We start from the raw sequence: 17,467 nt of genomic DNA, 5'->3' as shown, positions 1-17,467 counted from the left end.
ATTTCCAGCGCTGGTTTTACGCCGCTAGGGTCTTGCAAGGTTTCGAAGTTGGAGTTTTTTGAAGTTTTGAAGTACGAGTTCACTAATATGAAAAGCTTCCAATTGGTTTGATAGCTTTGTTAGTAGACCAGTATCGAAGAGGTCATGGGCTAACGGAATCCCGTTCAAGTTTAAGTACATTTTTAGGCTCCATTTCCGCAGGTGCATAAGTTGCGTACATAATTAACTGCGATGGTCTTTTATCCTCTCTCATCCGGAGGTTCAAATATATGTATGGCATATATGTCACTCCTTAAGATTACGTTGCTCTTTGTTCAGCAACACATTTACGGTATTGGTTATAGATTCTACAAAATAACATAAGCTAGCGATGGCTTGAAACATACACGCACCTGAAGTTGGAGACGATATGGAGTAATCTGTATATAAATTAACGTAATGCGGTTAGACGTGGACAGAAAAGAAAGTTAACTTAATTTTTTTTTTTGAACAGTAACTTAAACAGTGAGTAACACAATTTCTCAATCGTTTTCCCGAAGGATTTTTTACACTCATTAAGGTGATTTCACACATAAAAGATTTGCGAAGAAGACTTTGAGTAACATAGGTGCAGACGCTAGCAGTATCTCGGCGGTTTTATTATAACATCGTATCCACCTTAATGACGTTTTCGTCGTGTGGTGCAGTTTGATAGAGTGCGATAAAATCCATTGGAACATAGGGTGTGATTGTAGAATACTGTCGATGTCTGCCTGTCGTATTTTTAGTGACAATAATCGGCAGGATTACAGAAAATAAACCAGATTTTCAGAAACATAAAAGTTACTTGTTATAACCGAGAATTAGTATGACGTAACATAGCGTTCTGAAAAAGAGATGGAAAGATCTCTTTATACCACTTAAGGCATTATTTATGTTACTTAAGGCTTAAAATGACCAATATCGGTGCTTGGTAAATACAAAATAGATGTCGAATGCACACTGGTTTATGCTGCACTCACCTGAATTTGGAGCGGTGGAAAACTCTGTAGATGAAATGAATTATTAATATGTATTAGGCCGGTAAAAGAAAAGAAAAACAAGCATATATAAACTGTCTTTGTTTCTTTCCTAGCGGTTTCACGTTAGTAACAAAGATAATTTTTGGTTTTGTTCTACAGCAGGACAATGTTCCTTACATTTTACAAAATAACACAAGTTAGCAGTTTATTGTTGAATCATGTACGCACCTGAAGCTTGAGATGGCGTGGAGTAATCTATATTAAAAGACAAAAAAATAAATACAATTAGAAAATAAAATAGGGAGCATTCCGTGTACCGTTTTTGCACACAGTTCTGTTCTGTACCATGACAGTATTCTTTGGACTCTACAAGACAATGAAGCACTGCTATTGAATCGATTACACGCGCCTGAAGTCCGAGATGGGGCTGAGGAATCTATGAAAGAAATGAGCATATCGTCAAACTGAACAGACTAGAAAGTGATCTGTGTAAAACTGATTTTGGATAGTTAATTTTGTTCATAGCAATGATTCTGAGGTGAAAATGTTGGGTTTTATGCGAAAGGTTAATGCCGTGCAAATGGTTACGAGCACGCCTTAATTTTTAGTGCAGTTTCTGTGTTGCTTGCATGTCACTACCTTTTGAAGCTTTTGATTCAAATCCTCAGTCTTTTAGCAATCGGCAACCTAAACATTAGGTAAAAAACCGCTCACGCACCTACGCTACTCGTCATTAACTTTCCGTGCACGTTGCAGCACTTAAAGTCGTCGTTACGAATCAAACCTACGTTAGTTATTGCTGTAACTAGCAGCCGGAATTTTCAGAAATTGTCTCTTGTCAAATCCCTTTAATAATCCATTGCAAAAATGTTTGGAGCGTACGATGAGAACTTTCCTAAAGTTGCTTTATGCAACTGCATCAAACGCGGTAGTTCCCCTCCATATGAAACAGTAAAATTGCAAATAAAGGAGATAAACTCATGTAAAGGATATGAAGAAGTTTACCAAAGATAATAAATAAATACCCAGATAATATATAAATACCATATTTATGAAACCAATCCGATTCTGTTTTTGTTAAACATTTGGGAGACACAAACCTGTTGTAGCTTCCGCAACAGAACAATTCTTTGGGACTCTATAGGGTACTAGAAAAAATAAAATGTTTCATGGTGGTGAATATACATGTCATTTGGTTTACACTGCTTTAGTCTACATCATGAACTTACAGTAAAAGGGGTGTGATCAGAGATACACCTATTCGTGGAAACTTTATACTGATTTATTAATTTCTCATCGTCCGGCCCACCCAATTGTCTTAAAAAGTTACATAAACTGAGTTCCGATTTCATTAGCGACTACTGTTTTACTAACAATCGTTATATTTTTAATCAGCCAAATAAGCCGACGATTCTGTCTCTGACTTGCAGTTAAGACCCAGGATTGCGCGCCAACGAAAAATGTTTTGTCGTGCGGTCTTCCGTTTGTCATGTTCCCTCTGCCGAGTTATGTAAATGAGGAAGCAGAAGCTATTCCGAATACAAAGTCCCTTTACTCAGTTGATAATACTTACTCGAATGTCCGAGTTCCGATCCGCTTACAAATGGGTAAGAAGTTACCTGTGAATAAACAATAAAAAAAGTATATCTATCAGTAACAGGGTGACGTCGAGAGGGACGACGAAGAAAAATGTCTAATAATTTCTTCGCACGCAACCAGAGCCTCTCCTACCAGTTTTATTTATTTATTTATTTATTTATTTATTTTTTTTTTTTTTACATTATATTTACGCTTTTTTTTTTTAAATAGATTGAATTATCCTAAAGGAGGTTATCTTGCAGTTCCGGCGTTGTTTTGGCCAAGGAAGCACAGAATGATTATTCCGTATGTATGAGATACTGCAATACTGGATGAGGAAAACGGATGGAAAGTTGGTGCGAGTTTATGAATGATGTCAAGTGAAAGGTAGCCATTCAAGGGCTCAAATAACTCCGTGTTTTGCAATGCAGCCTTAACAGACTTTAGTTAACCATTACATTGAATCAGCAGAACATACAATTTATCTGGCTTGATTATAATCTTCAGAGGTGATCGTCATTACATTCACCGGGAGCCAGCACTCAGATTAGATCATTTAAAGGGGCGTTTACGAAACAACACTTCACTTGTTTCGTCGGTAACATTACTGTAAGTTTTCGAGATGGAAGTATTGGTGGTTTATTTTATGCAAGAAGCTAAAAGTTGTTCGTGATGTGGGGGCACTGAGGTGAGTTCTCGTGGTATTATATATATATATTTTTTTCTGTGAATTGCACTTTTAAGATTCATCTTTGAACATTATACTAACAGAGTTATTTATCTAAGGGACAGTATATATTGTTGAATATTGCCTTAATCCACCGTAATGCGATTACCTGATTAAAAAAAAAAAAGTAAATACCTACCGCAATGTCAAAATGCCATCCTCCCATCAGGCCTTTTCCAAAATTGTCCACAATATAATGGGTCACATTATAAAAATTTAGTTGAATTTAGATTATTTGTTTAATCAAGGAACGAAATATAAAAAAAAAAAGAAAGAAAAAAAAAACTGTAGTTAGGTAAACTTGCATCTCATGTGAAATAACGCTACATTTTGGAATCCCCCCGTGCTGACTTCAAACGTTCACGACTATTTAATAGCAAATTAAAATTCAACAATCCACTTAACATCAACTGAACGAGATATTTCATTGTTTCCTTGAGATGATGCTTTCATGGCAACAATTTTCTGACAGAAACGCTTTTCGAATTCTTTATTTTTTTACTAAATAATTTTTAAATTAGTGTTTCATTATTACTTTGGATTACTTGTGAATCACCTTTAACGGTCTTCTGTGGATTTGAAAAAACAAAGAAAAGCAAAAATCCGGAAAATACTGACGTTATCAGCCCATTTTCCTGACTTCAAGGGCAAAGGCAAAGGCCACAATTGATCATTTCAAAAACAGGAATAATTCGATTTCTCAAAGATCACAGCTCCTGAATTTGGTTGTCATGGTAACATCACATTTAATTAAGACTGACAATAAATTTCAAGAAAAAAAGTGGCAGAATTTGGTGGCATCGTTCAACTATAAAGCTATTTTTAAAGAGAAAAATACATACCTCTTGCCAACCGAGTCCGAGGTCAGTACTGTAAGTTACAGAACTAGTTTTCTCCCATTGATTTATGCTCGCGGGCCATAAATCAACGGGAAAGAAGCAAGATCCGTTACTTACAGTACAGACCGAGAAAATGAGGTTAGTAAGATATATATTCTTTCTCTGAGGTTAATAAGGCGCGCGGGAAAGGAAACTAGTTAGAGCTTTAATAAGTTAGTGGGATGTAAAGAGGAACACGGCCCTCAAAATCGACCAATCACACAACACGTACTAACTCTGAGATAAAAATAACAAGAATAAAGTTCACATATTTAATAAAGCTGTTCGAATCTAACGATTGTATAATAAAATCGAATAGACTAGTCGGCGGGGACTTGTTTGCCGGTGATCGTGCCTTGGCCATCACTTGCTGTTCTACAATTTCCAACAGTAATGCTTGCTATTGGATAATTCCCTCTGCTAAAAGATTATCCTCAAAGCTTCACAGTTGTCCTCGAAGCGAATTGTTCATTTTTCCGAAAATCCTCCAGCCTACTAGCCTTCTGAAGAGGTTTCAGTTTACCAAATATTAGCATTCGTTTCGGGCGTTATTCGAAAAGTACCAAATGCAGCCGGGTAAAGGCTAAATTTTCTACAAGGTCACTTATTTAATCGAGATTTCTTTAAAACAAAACCAGTGAGGTTCTCGAGGAACAAGTGAGTGTTTCGTTGCAGTGTCCGTTGCCCAATCTTTTCTGCTGTAGACTAATGGGGGTGCCTACAATTTGCATGGAAAACCCAGAGATTACAGTTGGAAAATCAAATACATGGTACGCATCATTCAACTCGGAAAATGTTTGAAATTATGGGCCTCTCATCAAAGTGATGCATTTTTATTACTCCTTTTGGGATTGAAGGCAGATGTTCATACATTTTGCATGTTATCTATCTTCTATTAAGACAAGCTAAATAATTTGGTATTAATGCCGAAAATTTCCATCCGGGTGGTTTGCGTAAATGGTAAGCACCCAACATTTCTCCAGCCCTGACGTATCTATGACGGTCACAGCACCGCTTTAAAAGGGTCTCGTTACCCACTGCGTTTCGCATCGACGCATTGGTGTTTTACAAACATTTTAACTCTATTTTGAAATTATTGTGCTCTGCCGTACGGGTGAGATATAAATGTTGACTTATATATCATCCGGGCGTCAAGCAGGCTACCGACCGAAAGGCTACAGTGGATTTTAATGATATGCAATAAAACTCCAGTTATATGTTACAAAATACAAAAGAAAGTGATATGAAACTTACTGTCTCTCCGCTCTTTCACTAATTAAGTGCATATCTACTCACTTCTCAGGGGATCCCACGATACGTTTGCATAACACCCTCCCGTGTTTTTAAATTTGTGGAACGTTGCTTTTAAACCCGTCGGATGAAAAACCGCTGTCTGGTTACATTTGCCATCTGGTCCGCAGCCTGTTGGTTAGAAAAACGCATAAAAAAGGCATTTGAAATACAGCTGTGTCTCTATCTGCAATAAGGCAGGACGTTTTAGGTGCTACTTCTAAATACCTCCTATCGTGGTTTTTCTTCTTAATTATTGCTTCAACTATAATCTCTTTGAATTATTTTCTTATATTTTATGCCAGGCCACAATATAAGACTACTGGGTATACTGAGAAGTTGTGATTTTAGCCAATAGATAAAATAAATTGGATAAATTAAATTAACTATTTATTTACTTATTTATTTACTTATTTACTAAAATGCTCGTCGCCAGCTTATTCAGCAAATCAGATTGCGCGATTCTATTTCATGACTCTTGATTTCCAGCGAACTGGAGTGCGGATTCATCCGATTGGCATAAAACTAGCGTGCGCGCATAAATTAAGGTGGCTCTGTAACATATTTCTTCTGTTTTAGCTAGTAGTGATATACATTTTTCTTGATATTCTGGTCCTTTCAGCCCTATTAAAAAGTCTGGGTTCAAACATAGTTTCGAGTGCTTAAGTCCTTATGCTTCGCTTAAAACACCGTAAGGTTGGTAAACTCTGTTTCCATGGCAACCAGCGGATGATACATCTATTGATTCCATTACTTCTAGCTAGTTTCAAAATGGGTTTTTCCGAATTTCGCACTGTCAAATTTCGCTAATTTTAAGAAAAAGAAGAGAGAAGCTCCAAAGTATCTCCGCGTAAAGTCAAAACAAATTCTGTACATACGCATGAGAGGACGCAGTGGAAGTCTACTGTAAGTACGACGTCACGCAGAGATTTAATCTTTGCGGTTCCTTGAGGCGTCTGTAATCTCATTCAATATGACAGAGAATGAACGGCTCATGTTATTCTCACTTCTTTCTTTGCGATCTGGACAGTGTTTTTGAATATCGTAACTCGATACAAAATTACCGCATTACTCCTCATATAAGAAGATGGCGAGGATAAATTTGAATTAAATAAGTCTGTGAGAGGTCCCAAGCAATTGTTGATCATACCGATCAAATAATATATATATACCTTTAATTATATAAAAGGGACGCGTCGGCAAAATACCAAGATTGTATGACGCTTTGCTTGGCCACGTACTTTGTTTTGTAATGAATCAACAAGATCGATTTGCGCGAATTTCGCTGCAATTGTATGGTGAAAAAAATATTAGCCTGAATTTCGTACGATGCGTCCTGTGCACAAAGCTCGGAAACTAATCGCCATCCTTTTTGACCGGGCCTTTAGATCTACTAGTTGTACATTCACTTCCGGAACACAACATTCCCAGCTAATGTTTCTATTGTTTTGCGATAAGCCGCTGGCTTTTCAAATTTGGATAATAACTATCACTGTGTGGAATTGCGGGCACATATACAAGCATCTTGAAATGCGATCGCGTAATTATATTACGGCACTGTTTAGCGGGAACGAGAAGGAAGCGCGCCCTTCCGAAATTGTGATCGATCATGCCGACGAAAGTCGCGTGGAGGTTCACTAGAGAAAAAAAAAAAAAGGAAGATGCGCAAAGCAAGAAATAAGAGGAAGCGATTGCTAAGAGCCGCTAATGAAAGCGAAGCCGGACAGATGCGAAGACAAAACCTGAGAGACGTATTCTTCTGCTTTGGAATTGGCGCGTGTTAATTATGCGAAATGGTAGGCATTGAAACAAAGGAAATACAAGGGACAGAACCAAGGTAAGTCTCGCTTAGTCAAGAAGACGTAAGTTATCACAGAAGAGCATTTGCCTAGACAACCACAATTTTGAATATTCACGCTTAACATAAACACGACCAACATGATCTTGCATTGTGCATCATCCGGGTTATAATTCCGGGGGTAGGCGCCATAACATTCATAGTGTAGCAGAGCGGCCCTTAAAATTTATACTCCTGAACTTACAATGAAATGGAACAATCCATACTCACTTTCAGAGCAGGGGGCACGACAAATTCATTTATAATTTTGTGCTCGAAATGTCCAAATTGTAGATGTATTTTCACACCAGACAAAACCATAATGAGGGGACTATATAGAACACTTTTATCAATGAGGTTAGTATTTTAAAAAAAATCAATAAAAAACACGCAACTATATAGCTGGTGAGGTAATGAAGGAAGTGACTATGAAGCAAACTCGTAAAAATAATTATTAAAATCCAAAATAAAAAAATGCACAGCCAATGTCGTGGTTGATGGTCTCGTGTAACAAAACAAATAACGCTAATACACCAACTCAGCCTTTAATTTTTTATCCATCAGAACGGCGGGTGTCCCACCTGACACGGTCTGATGTAACGTAAAAAACGCTAATACAGCAATTCAGCCTTTAATTTTTTATCCATCAGAACGGCGGGTGTCCCACCTGATACGGTCTGATGTAACGTAAAAAACGCTAATACAGCAATTCAGCCTTTAATTTTTTATCCATCAGAACGGCGGGTGTCCCACCTGATACGGTCTGATGTAACGTAAAAAACGCTAATACAGCAATTCAGCCTTTAATTTTTTATCCATCGGAACGGCGGGTGTCCCACCTGATACGGTCTGATGTAACGTAAAAAAACGTTAATACAGCAATTCAGCCTTTAATTTTTTATCCATCAGAACGGCGGGTGTCCCACCTGATACGGTCTGATGTAACGTAAAAAAACGCTAATACAACAACTCGGCCTTTAATTTTTTATCCATCAGAACGGCGGGTGTCCCACCTGATACGGTCTGATGTAACGTAAAAAAACGCTAATACAACAACTCGGCCTTTAATTTTTTATCCATCAGAACGGCGGGTGTCCCACCTGACACGGTCTGATGTAACGTAAAAAACGCTAATACAGCAATTCAGCCTTTAATTTTTTATCCATCGGAACGGCGGGTGTCCCACCTGATACGGTCTGATGTAACGTAAAAAAACGTTAATACAGCAATTCAGCCTTTAATTTTTTATCCATCAGAACGGCGGGTGTCCCACCTGATACGGTCTGATGTAACGTAAAAAAACGCTAATACAACAACTCGGCCTTTAATTTTTTATCCATCAGAACGGCGGGTGTCCCACCTGACACGGTCTGATGTAACGTAAAAAAACCGCTAATACAGAAACACAGCCTTTAATTTTACATGGTATGATGTGACAATGCGGTCACCAGTGTACGCAGGCATCGGTCAATTGCTATCGATCAGAATGGTGGATACCCCCCCCCCCCCCCTTCCCCCCTTACATACATGCTCTAAAATAAAATGAAGTAATTTATTTCCACAAGACTGAAGGTTGTTTCTCCTTGTACAGTTTACTATAGCATCGTTAATTTGATGGAACAAAACAGAGGTATGCATATACATGTAACTCCTGTCGCGCGTGACTTGTAGTGCGCGTTTTCCTCGCGTTTTGCGCTCGCCCGCGAAACACACACGAAAAATAACGCTTGTTCTGCGGGGCCAGTCCGGTGTTTCTTCTATGGAAAAGTGCGTGTGCATTTTGCTTTCCTCTAAAAGTTAACTTTTTTTCCGGTGCAAATATCGTACTCAATTTTCGGGTTCTTTTAGCCTCTTCGAAAAATCGCGAGACAATTAGTGTATCTGGTATCGCAGATTATAAGTGAAGAGAGACAACTAGTCACAACATTAACAGGACCGCTCGCTAAATGCCATGGGATCTGATAATTTTGTCCACATAAGACAGACTCCCTTACCCGACGCAACTTTTTTCTTACAAATACGATAATACTTTAAAGTAAATTTAAACTAATAGAGAGCAACTGTTTACTATGGTAGTGCCATGAATATGCATATTCTTCAAGATTCACCATAATTATTGCATTTGTCATTGTACTGTGTTGACAATAACACTCGTGCGATCACTTTTTTCAGGATTTCACTCCCAAGCTCACGATGTCTTTTTTTATGTTTCTTCTAACCGTGTCTCAAGGTGATTTAATAGCGCGCTTGATTTATGTCTGCCCTCTTGAATATACTCCGGGAAAATGTTGCACTTCATTTCAGAAAACGTATCATTTGCTCGATGATTAAATTTAGATCATATTCTTTCGGCATACAATTTTGTGATCTCAAAACAAAATAATCTAGGAATGCTTGTAAATTCTGCACTACGTTACTCACAGTAGAGAACGCCTGTGTCCTGTTATGCGCGTGATTGTTTCGTAATCGAAACCGTATATTTACACTATCAAATCATTTGCAGGATCCCGTTACAGCATTTCTTGCCTCTCTTTCCCTCTCACGTCTTCTCTTTTTCCTTCCTCTCTTCTGCCTTAACCTTTCTTCCTGAGTATCTCTGCGCCAGTAAATGGCCCGCCTTTGCGAGCTATTTTAGTCGGCCGCGTCCGCCACTTCGAGTAGCGCAATTACATTGTACATTTGCATTTACTCTAATTTCACATCACGTTTTTATTTCTTGGCACTTCTTGATGTGACATGTAGTCCAGATCATATTCCTATACCCTGCCTGGTTTGTTTTCGATTTAATTACATCCTCCATGACATAAAAACAGATTACGACACCTTGCAAGTCCCAAAAGAAAAGAAACCGGGTGAGTCTTAATTTGAGGAATGTTAGGAATGCTAGTAGATTCTACTAGCATTCCTTTGCGGAACTTACAGTCGAGCCCGCCTGCGTCCTGTCATGTTGTCCAATTTCTGCAATATTCGTTTTTGCAATTTTTTGCTGTTTGATTGGACTACAAATACCAGCTAAATCCTAATATTGTGCCAATTTTCAGAAAAATTCACCTTGGAAAACTTGTTAAAATTTCTTTACTTTTCACCCTAAAACTGGCCTAGTTCCGCGCGTCAGCACGATGAAAATTCATGTATCAGTCAGAAAACTGCGCGCGCTCGCCCAATTTTAGTACCCAATCGCCGCACGCCAAATAACTGAATCGATTCATCTTAAGAAGGTGTGTTTCCTTCTTCGGGCAAGACCATACACTAGTCGAATGAATTTTCATCTCTGTGCTGCCACAGACAAGGTTGAAATCATATCACCTTGAAATCATGTAAACACTAACAAGCAAATTAAATACAAACACTAACAAGCAAATTAAATACCCAGAGAGCGAGATGTACTCATCCCGTCATTAATCTCGTCCCCAGACTTCATCACTAATACGGACAGACCCTGCGTGCCATTTCTAAATGCAGCGTAAATTACTTAATAAGTGACAAACCAACCTACACCATACCAAGGGCTTAAATGCTCTCTCCAATCAATCTAAACTAAACAAGTTAACATTGTTAAACAGCTTTCGTTCGAAATGTTGCGGACAAATATGATTTTTCCGCAAGTACTATCCGGGTGTTTAAGCATTACTTGAACTACCAGTAACACGTATGAGGAATTTAGCCTCGTGTATAACGCCAATATCACAAAGGCTACAGAATGCTGTATGCATATTTACTTACACATTGAGTTGTCGGGACCGCCTGAGACGTCTCTGAAGAGAAAGAATGAAAGCAGGAGAATTAAACCATGATATGGTTCGATCACAGCTAACAAGGAGAGGAAAACTATCAATGATTTATAGTTGGTTAATTGGCAGCCTGCTCAGCTCAGAGTTATTGGTGGGTCGGTCGAACAAACTGTGGGTCTGTTTGTTATTTGGCATCAAACAAACAAACTTTTTCAAATGTAAGTTAAAGTGCTATGTGAACCCTAGGAATTCCTACTGGGTGTTAGCCCTAGCGAGGAAATGGGAGATCAAACGAGACAAAGATAAAAGTCTTTGACCTCCGCGGGAATTGAACCCACGGCCTCTGGATATGGTAAATCCATCAGTGCGAGAAATTTTGGTTTGGTTATCACGTCACTTCCGTCCGACCAACCGTACTAATTGTCGAGAAAGCAGGCGACTAATAAGGAAATTTGAAACCCGAGAGCAACTGAGAAGGCGAACAAACAGGCGAAATGTCAGTTGAAAACAAACATGCGGTGAGTAAGCGACTCGCAAGTCGTTCACAAATTAAATGCTATTTTGAAGACAATTGTCGATAATTTTCCATATTTAACATATTTCAAACTACACACAAATACTTAAATCGTTGCCATACGACAAATATTCGTGGATAAACTAATTTTGAACAATCACAGAGCTATTCACATTTATGAATTGTTTTGAACATTTTGCGTTGGACTTAAGGTGTATTATAAATTCATTCGCAGCGTATATTTGTAAACACACAGTTAACGCTTAAATATTTTGGGACCACAACCAAACATTATTTTTCTTGTATTCTCCTTTTGTTGATATTACTTAGAGACTAGAATTATTTCTGTTGGAGAAATATTGACGGGGTTATGAATTGTTTTGAACACTTTGTGTTGGACTTGTGTAATTCATTCGCCATTCGCAGCGCATGTAAGGTTATATTTGTAAATACGCTCTAATTTTAAGCGCTTACTGAAATATTTAGAACCACAACCAGACATTATTTTTCCTATATTCTCCTTTTGTTAACGTTTAATATTCACCGAGTTATAAATTGATTTGAACATTTTGCGTTGGACTTGTGTAGATCATTCGCCATTCGCAGCGCATATTTGTAAACACGCTCTCGTTTTATGCTCTCACTGAAATATTTGAGACCACAACCAAACATTATTTTCCCTGTATTCTCCTTTTGTTAACTTTTACTTAGAGAATAGAATAATTTCTGTGGGAGAAATATTCACAGAGCTATGATTTTTTTTTTACATTTTGCATTGGACTCGTGTAATTCATTCGCCATTCGCAGCGCACATTTGTAAACATGCCTTGGGCCTGGCGGACTAACGTAAGTTGAGTGTGGAATAAATGATTTACTGGTTAACCCCAACATAATCTCAACTTAAGCTCACCTCGTTTGATTCTCTTGAGGAACAGCTTGGCTTGCTGAGTACCAGCCAAATTCTGGTTCCCTGCAACCGTAGAAGAAATTGAAGAAACAACCAATCGCATAAAGCTATTAAGTTCGTGCGTCAATTTGTTCAAGTTTTGCCGTGAATGAAATATACCTTACATAACTGGCTGGTTGACTGATCGATCGGTGATCAACCGTCTTTCTAACTGCGCGATTGACTAAGTAAATGACAGTTTAAACGACCAATGGATGGATGGATTGAGGATGGATAGACAGACGGACAGACGGACTAAGGGATGGTTGGATGGATGGGTGAATGTGGAATAAAGCTCTTTACTGTGTTGGTTTGGGTCCATTGACTATCATATGTATTATAAACAAATCTTAGGAGGTTGTAGAAGTTATCTGGGGGATAGAGCACTCGATCAAGAGAAATAGAAGGAGAGGTGTTTGAGTGTTAAGTTTGGATGGTTTAACCTGTGCTTTCTTAATTGAAATTAAAACCGTAGAAAGAAAATGAAAAAGATCACATAGTTACTCACTAATCCTCAGAAGGCATTCCTTGTAACAAGACTGCCGACTTGATATCTATCAGAAGGTAACACAAAAACTATTGCCGTTAACTAAAAACAAATTGTTTTCTTTACTTCGTAAATCAAAATAGCTGTTGAATTGGAACATAGACACCTTTCGTGTGTAGACGATTTGGATGACGCGTTGCGGGACGTTGTGGAATACGGGTATACTCTGCTTTCAACAAATTCCATGCGTGCACTAAATAACTGATAATAATAAGTCTCCGTCCAAGTTCAAAACTGACAGAAACACTCTACGAGGAAAAAAATCCGCAGCCAAAAATCCAAAAACACTGTTAAGTGTTTCGAATTCCAGCTTTAGGCATAGAATGATTTGGGGGTCAAAAAAATCAATTCCATATAACAAGAAATTTTGCTGCTTGTCAGAAAACAAATATTTCCACAATAGACAAATTTGATCCGAAATTCCTGAAATGTGATTGTTCAAGTACTGGCTTTAGGAAATATACCTACCGCTCGACTAAATTACGTTTAATTTCTCTCAAATCAGTAACATCAAAATAGTAGTGTTTCGTCTTTTCTCGAATTTCAAAAGCCACAAGCTTAACGGTTGAATTATGCAGATGACACGTGAGACACTTTCAGACCGTTTTCGCATGACCGTAAAAATGGCTTGAACATGAGCCTAGCTTGCTTGTCTCACAAAAGCTAAGCGTATTTTCACAATAAACTGCTATCATATCAACTGCTATCATATCATATCATGACAAAAACAGTCTGCACGTCCAATTTTCGTCCGAAATTCCGCAATATCAACTCGTACTTTTTTAAAACCTGTTCATTGGCTGATGTGTAGACTGAAAAACAACAGGCGGTATGCGTCACGACCCACAAAGGGTGCTGGGTAAAAATATGGAAATCGCTCATTTGCCTCTGGTCACGATCGAGTAAACATCTCCCGAACGTAAGACTTAGGTCGACTTATAGTCGCACTGAAACCAGTTGGGCATTCAAACTTTGCTTCTTTTTCCAAAAACTATCACTAAAGACAGCAATTTGCCAAATTTTAAGGGTCTAGTGGTAGCCGTAGATGCTTCTTGTTGGATACACAAGGCGATTTCGTTGAATTATTCCCAATTCGGAGACAATCAAAGGCGATAATTTTTTTGTTTATTCTTATACTAGTATTTTGTGCCGTCACGTCTGCTTATAGACGCTTTTTTATATATATATTTAGACCGCGAGCGGTCGAGCGGTCTCTTTCTCCTAAGTTCTGCGGCACGCGATAGATTAAGGGTCATTTAGCGAGCGGTGAGGCCGCGAGCCGCGAGTCACATTTTTGTGATTTGCATAATTATACTGTTACTTTGCACGCGTGATCTAAGGAAAAAGTACGATAGCTCGCAGTGTATTTATCATTACTTTCGCTCATCTTTAGCTTTTTTTTTTTTATCTCAGGGTGAAAGAGATCTACATTTCCTTCTTGGATTTGTTGAAGAGAAAAAAGCATTCGCCCGTTGGCTTTTTCCGGTCGGTTTCCCGGGAGTTGAGCTACTTTGTTTACACGATCTCTTCATAGATTCTTTATTAGTTAAACGGCTTCCAACGGAAAAACCATAACAGGTAGATCCAGGTAGACCCCGAAAATTCTTAAGTAGAAAGGATAAGCTCGCTTAAAATGCAAAAGTATTATCCAAACCCAGCAAGAGTAAGAAGCTTTAGCCTCAAGAAATGCAGTAACTCAACGACCAAAACAACATGACGGCAGGCGCGAGGTCGTCACCTTTGAAATGGCTACAAACGCGAACAAATGCTTCAGCTTAAAAAGTAACCTAACCAGCATCAAGCCAATTTGTTCTTTCAACTTTGAAGCGACTTTCAACCGGGAAAAAATGTCACAGACTTCGTTAATAACGAAATTTTCGACAGGCTGAACTCTCCAGACTGATGTTCCTTGGCGCAAATACTACTGATCAAATAACGCATTCTGATTGGTCGAATTTCGTGACGCACACCGCCTGGAAAAACAAATGAACGCTAAGATGATTGATTACTGTAGTGAAGGGGAGAGGGAAGCGTTGGGTGCGAAGGAGGGGGGGATTGGTGGAAAAGGAACCATCCAACTGGTTGTGTTACCGGGCATATCCTTTCATACACCAACTTTTACCATAATAGTACTCCAGTTACATGCATACAACGAAACCGAGCGCATCTGAGCTAGTGATATTTGCCATATACATATGAGTGGACACATACGTGACATTTAAATGTTCCTGTTTACGATTACATCAATTGCTTCATCATCTGATATACAGTATCACCCAGAGATATCAGTAAAAGCTTATTATGTAAAGTTCTTCAATTGTGAATGTCTGCAGAATACTTCAATAAAGTCTGTCTCGAACATTCATTGGAGGCCCCAAGATTTTGTATCACATTTTATCGACCAAAATTACCCGCAACAGACGGATCAATTATTCATACACTGCCATCACACTGCTAAACGCTGCATGTTATCTTGGATATAAACACGATTCTGGTTTGTCTGCACGGCAGGCAATGACTTCATGAATTGAATTGTTAATCGGCAACGGATCATTTGCAATCTTCAACGCCCCGTGCTTCAGCCGGACTGTCGCTGTTAAGGTCGAGCAGTAAAACTTGTCGTTTTATGAATTAAAGAGACCGTTACTCTCGAGTGTTAAGCGTACTTCTGTTGTAAAGAAAAAGACATAATTTATCTTTTTTTCTTCGGAGTGAGTCCAATGAGTGGATAGTTTACAAGGGAGGGGAAATGGGTGCGAAACGTCAACCATCCGATTGGTTTCACCCACCAAATTTAACCTTAACAACGCTCTAATTGCATGCATACAATGAACGTACCGCATGCGAGCTATTGATATTTGCCATAGGAGCTTGGCTGGGCACGTATGTGACGTTTAGATGTTCCTGTTTAAGTTTCGCCGTGCGAATTCAAGCGAAAATATATATTCATATATATGTATATATGTATGCATATATATTGCGTTAAAGATGTCCGCAATGTTGCGTAGCAACAGTAAAAAACAAAGTACGAATGACGTCAGACAAAAGGAAGGTTGCTAGGCGGCAGCAGGTTGGCAGACAGGCTGGCGTCAACAGTTTGCTGAAGCAAAATTTGCATACATCGGGAAAGTTTGCGTGCCCGATCAAATTTCAACTGCAATGTTCATCAATATTCACTGGATACCTAACTATCTCTGCAGAATCTTTTCCCTTTCTTCCAGAAATCTTTTTTGTGAAAGGTTGCATTGAAGAAATTACACGTTTTGTGGCCGCGGTAAATTAATTTTCCGTGGGAAATAAATTCATGGAACATAACAGCGCTGCACGCCCGTTGTACTCCCGGGTGTACTTTTCGTCGCGTCAGAAATAGATTTCAACCGCAAACTAGCCTGTGGAAGTACGAAAAGACCATGCTCATCAAAATAGTTGCTACGTATGTTCAGAAACCTTTTAATCTCCTCATTTAATACTACAATACGAGTAAAGAGGGCTTTCCACCCAGTCCCAGCTTCGCGAGGTTTTGCGAGTGACGTATTTCTAGTAAATGTCTGCAGAATTTTTGCAATAAAGTTTGTCTCGAAAATTCATTGGAGCCCCCAAGATTTTGTATCACATTTAATCGACCAAAATTACCCGCAACAGACGGAACAATTATTCATACACTGCAATCAGTGCTAAACGCTGCATGCCCTCTTGGATATAAACACGATTCTGGTTTGACGGCAGCTAAGACCGGTTGAGTTGAATTGTTAATCGGTAACGAATTATTTGCAATCTTCAAAGCCCCGTGCTTCAGCCGGACTGTCGCCGTTAATTCAGTTAAAGTCGAGCAACAAAACTTGTCGTTTTATGAATTCAGTGAGAAACTTAATTATTTTCGAGTGTTAGGCGTACTTCTGTTGTAAAGAAGAACACATATCATTTATCTTCTACTCCTTGGAGTGAGTCCAATGAGTGAAGAGTTTACAAACCAAACACTTGTTAAAAGCATTCATTTATTCAAGAATCACTGGGGTCATAAACCATAAACCATAAACGTCTTACCTTGAATTGTTCGAGTCTGACAGCTGGTCTAACACAAAATTCCCGCAAACAAAGCTTAAATGTCGCTTGTTGAGACAATTGGAGGACTTGCTTCAGCTTCACACACTGCCAAAGGCATACAACAAGGGAAATACGATAAAGCGAGGATGGATTCATGACGAATATACCAGACTCCCAGCTGATAACTGTGACCACGAGGCAGCTTTATAACGCGACAATGAAATAATTTGCTTTTTGCCGAATACCAGCATAGCATAAACTAACGGTTGGCGTACTTCCGGTGACTTTGATTTTTTAATGAATGATTCAAGGCTTATTTTCGCTCAATCAATCAATCAATCAATCAATCAATCAAACAAATAAATCAATCAATC

At 38.7% G+C, this 17,467-nt stretch overlaps 2 protein-coding genes and 2 long non-coding RNA genes across 5 annotated transcripts in view; 1 reads left to right on the top strand and 3 right to left on the bottom strand.

Annotated features, from left to right (window-relative positions):
* The window catches only part of LOC146478967 (uncharacterized), a 63,900-nt gene extending 46,636 nt beyond the window's left edge, over nt 1–17,264 (bottom strand). The window contains exons 1-3 of one of the 2 annotated variants that reach the window (XM_085111258.1): nt 17,094–17,264; nt 13,011–13,056; nt 12,467–12,526 (exon numbers count right to left, since the gene is read on the bottom strand). In XM_085111258.1, coding sequence (XP_084967384.1) covers nt 12,467–12,526; nt 13,011–13,056; nt 17,094–17,249 — 262 coding nt within the window. In that variant the 5' untranslated portion in view covers nt 17,250–17,264. The remainder of the gene's footprint in view (nt 1–12,466; nt 12,527–13,010; nt 13,057–17,093) is intronic. The other variant, XM_085111257.1, reaches the window with a different exon arrangement.
* Nucleotides 1–17,467, top strand: part of LOC146478962 (uncharacterized) — a 186,211-nt gene that overhangs the window by 28,808 nt on the left and 139,936 nt on the right. The window contains exon 2 of the long non-coding RNA XR_014865001.1: nt 16,781–16,873. This is a non-coding gene — a long non-coding RNA (uncharacterized LOC146478962). The remainder of the gene's footprint in view (nt 1–16,780; nt 16,874–17,467) is intronic.
* LOC146478963 (uncharacterized) overlaps nt 1–17,467 on the bottom strand; it is a 109,158-nt gene that overhangs the window by 11,297 nt on the left and 80,394 nt on the right. The gene's annotated exons all lie outside the window — the stretch shown is intronic.
* Nucleotides 1,002–3,463, bottom strand: LOC146478968 (uncharacterized). Its single transcript, XR_014865006.1, has 4 exons — nt 3,446–3,463; nt 2,575–2,620; nt 2,096–2,149; nt 1,002–1,025 (listed from the first exon to the last, which is right to left on the bottom strand). It is a non-coding gene; the product is annotated as an uncharacterized LOC146478968 (long non-coding RNA).

Source organism: Pavona decussata, unplaced genomic scaffold (genome assembly GCF_977016875.1).
Source record: "Pavona decussata unplaced genomic scaffold, jaPavDecu1.1 SCAFFOLD_61, whole genome shotgun sequence".
Classification (NCBI taxonomy): domain Eukaryota; kingdom Metazoa; phylum Cnidaria; class Anthozoa; order Scleractinia; family Agariciidae; genus Pavona; species Pavona decussata.
Note: the sequence above shows the minus strand (reverse complement) of the source record. Positions and strands in the feature narration are given on the sequence as shown.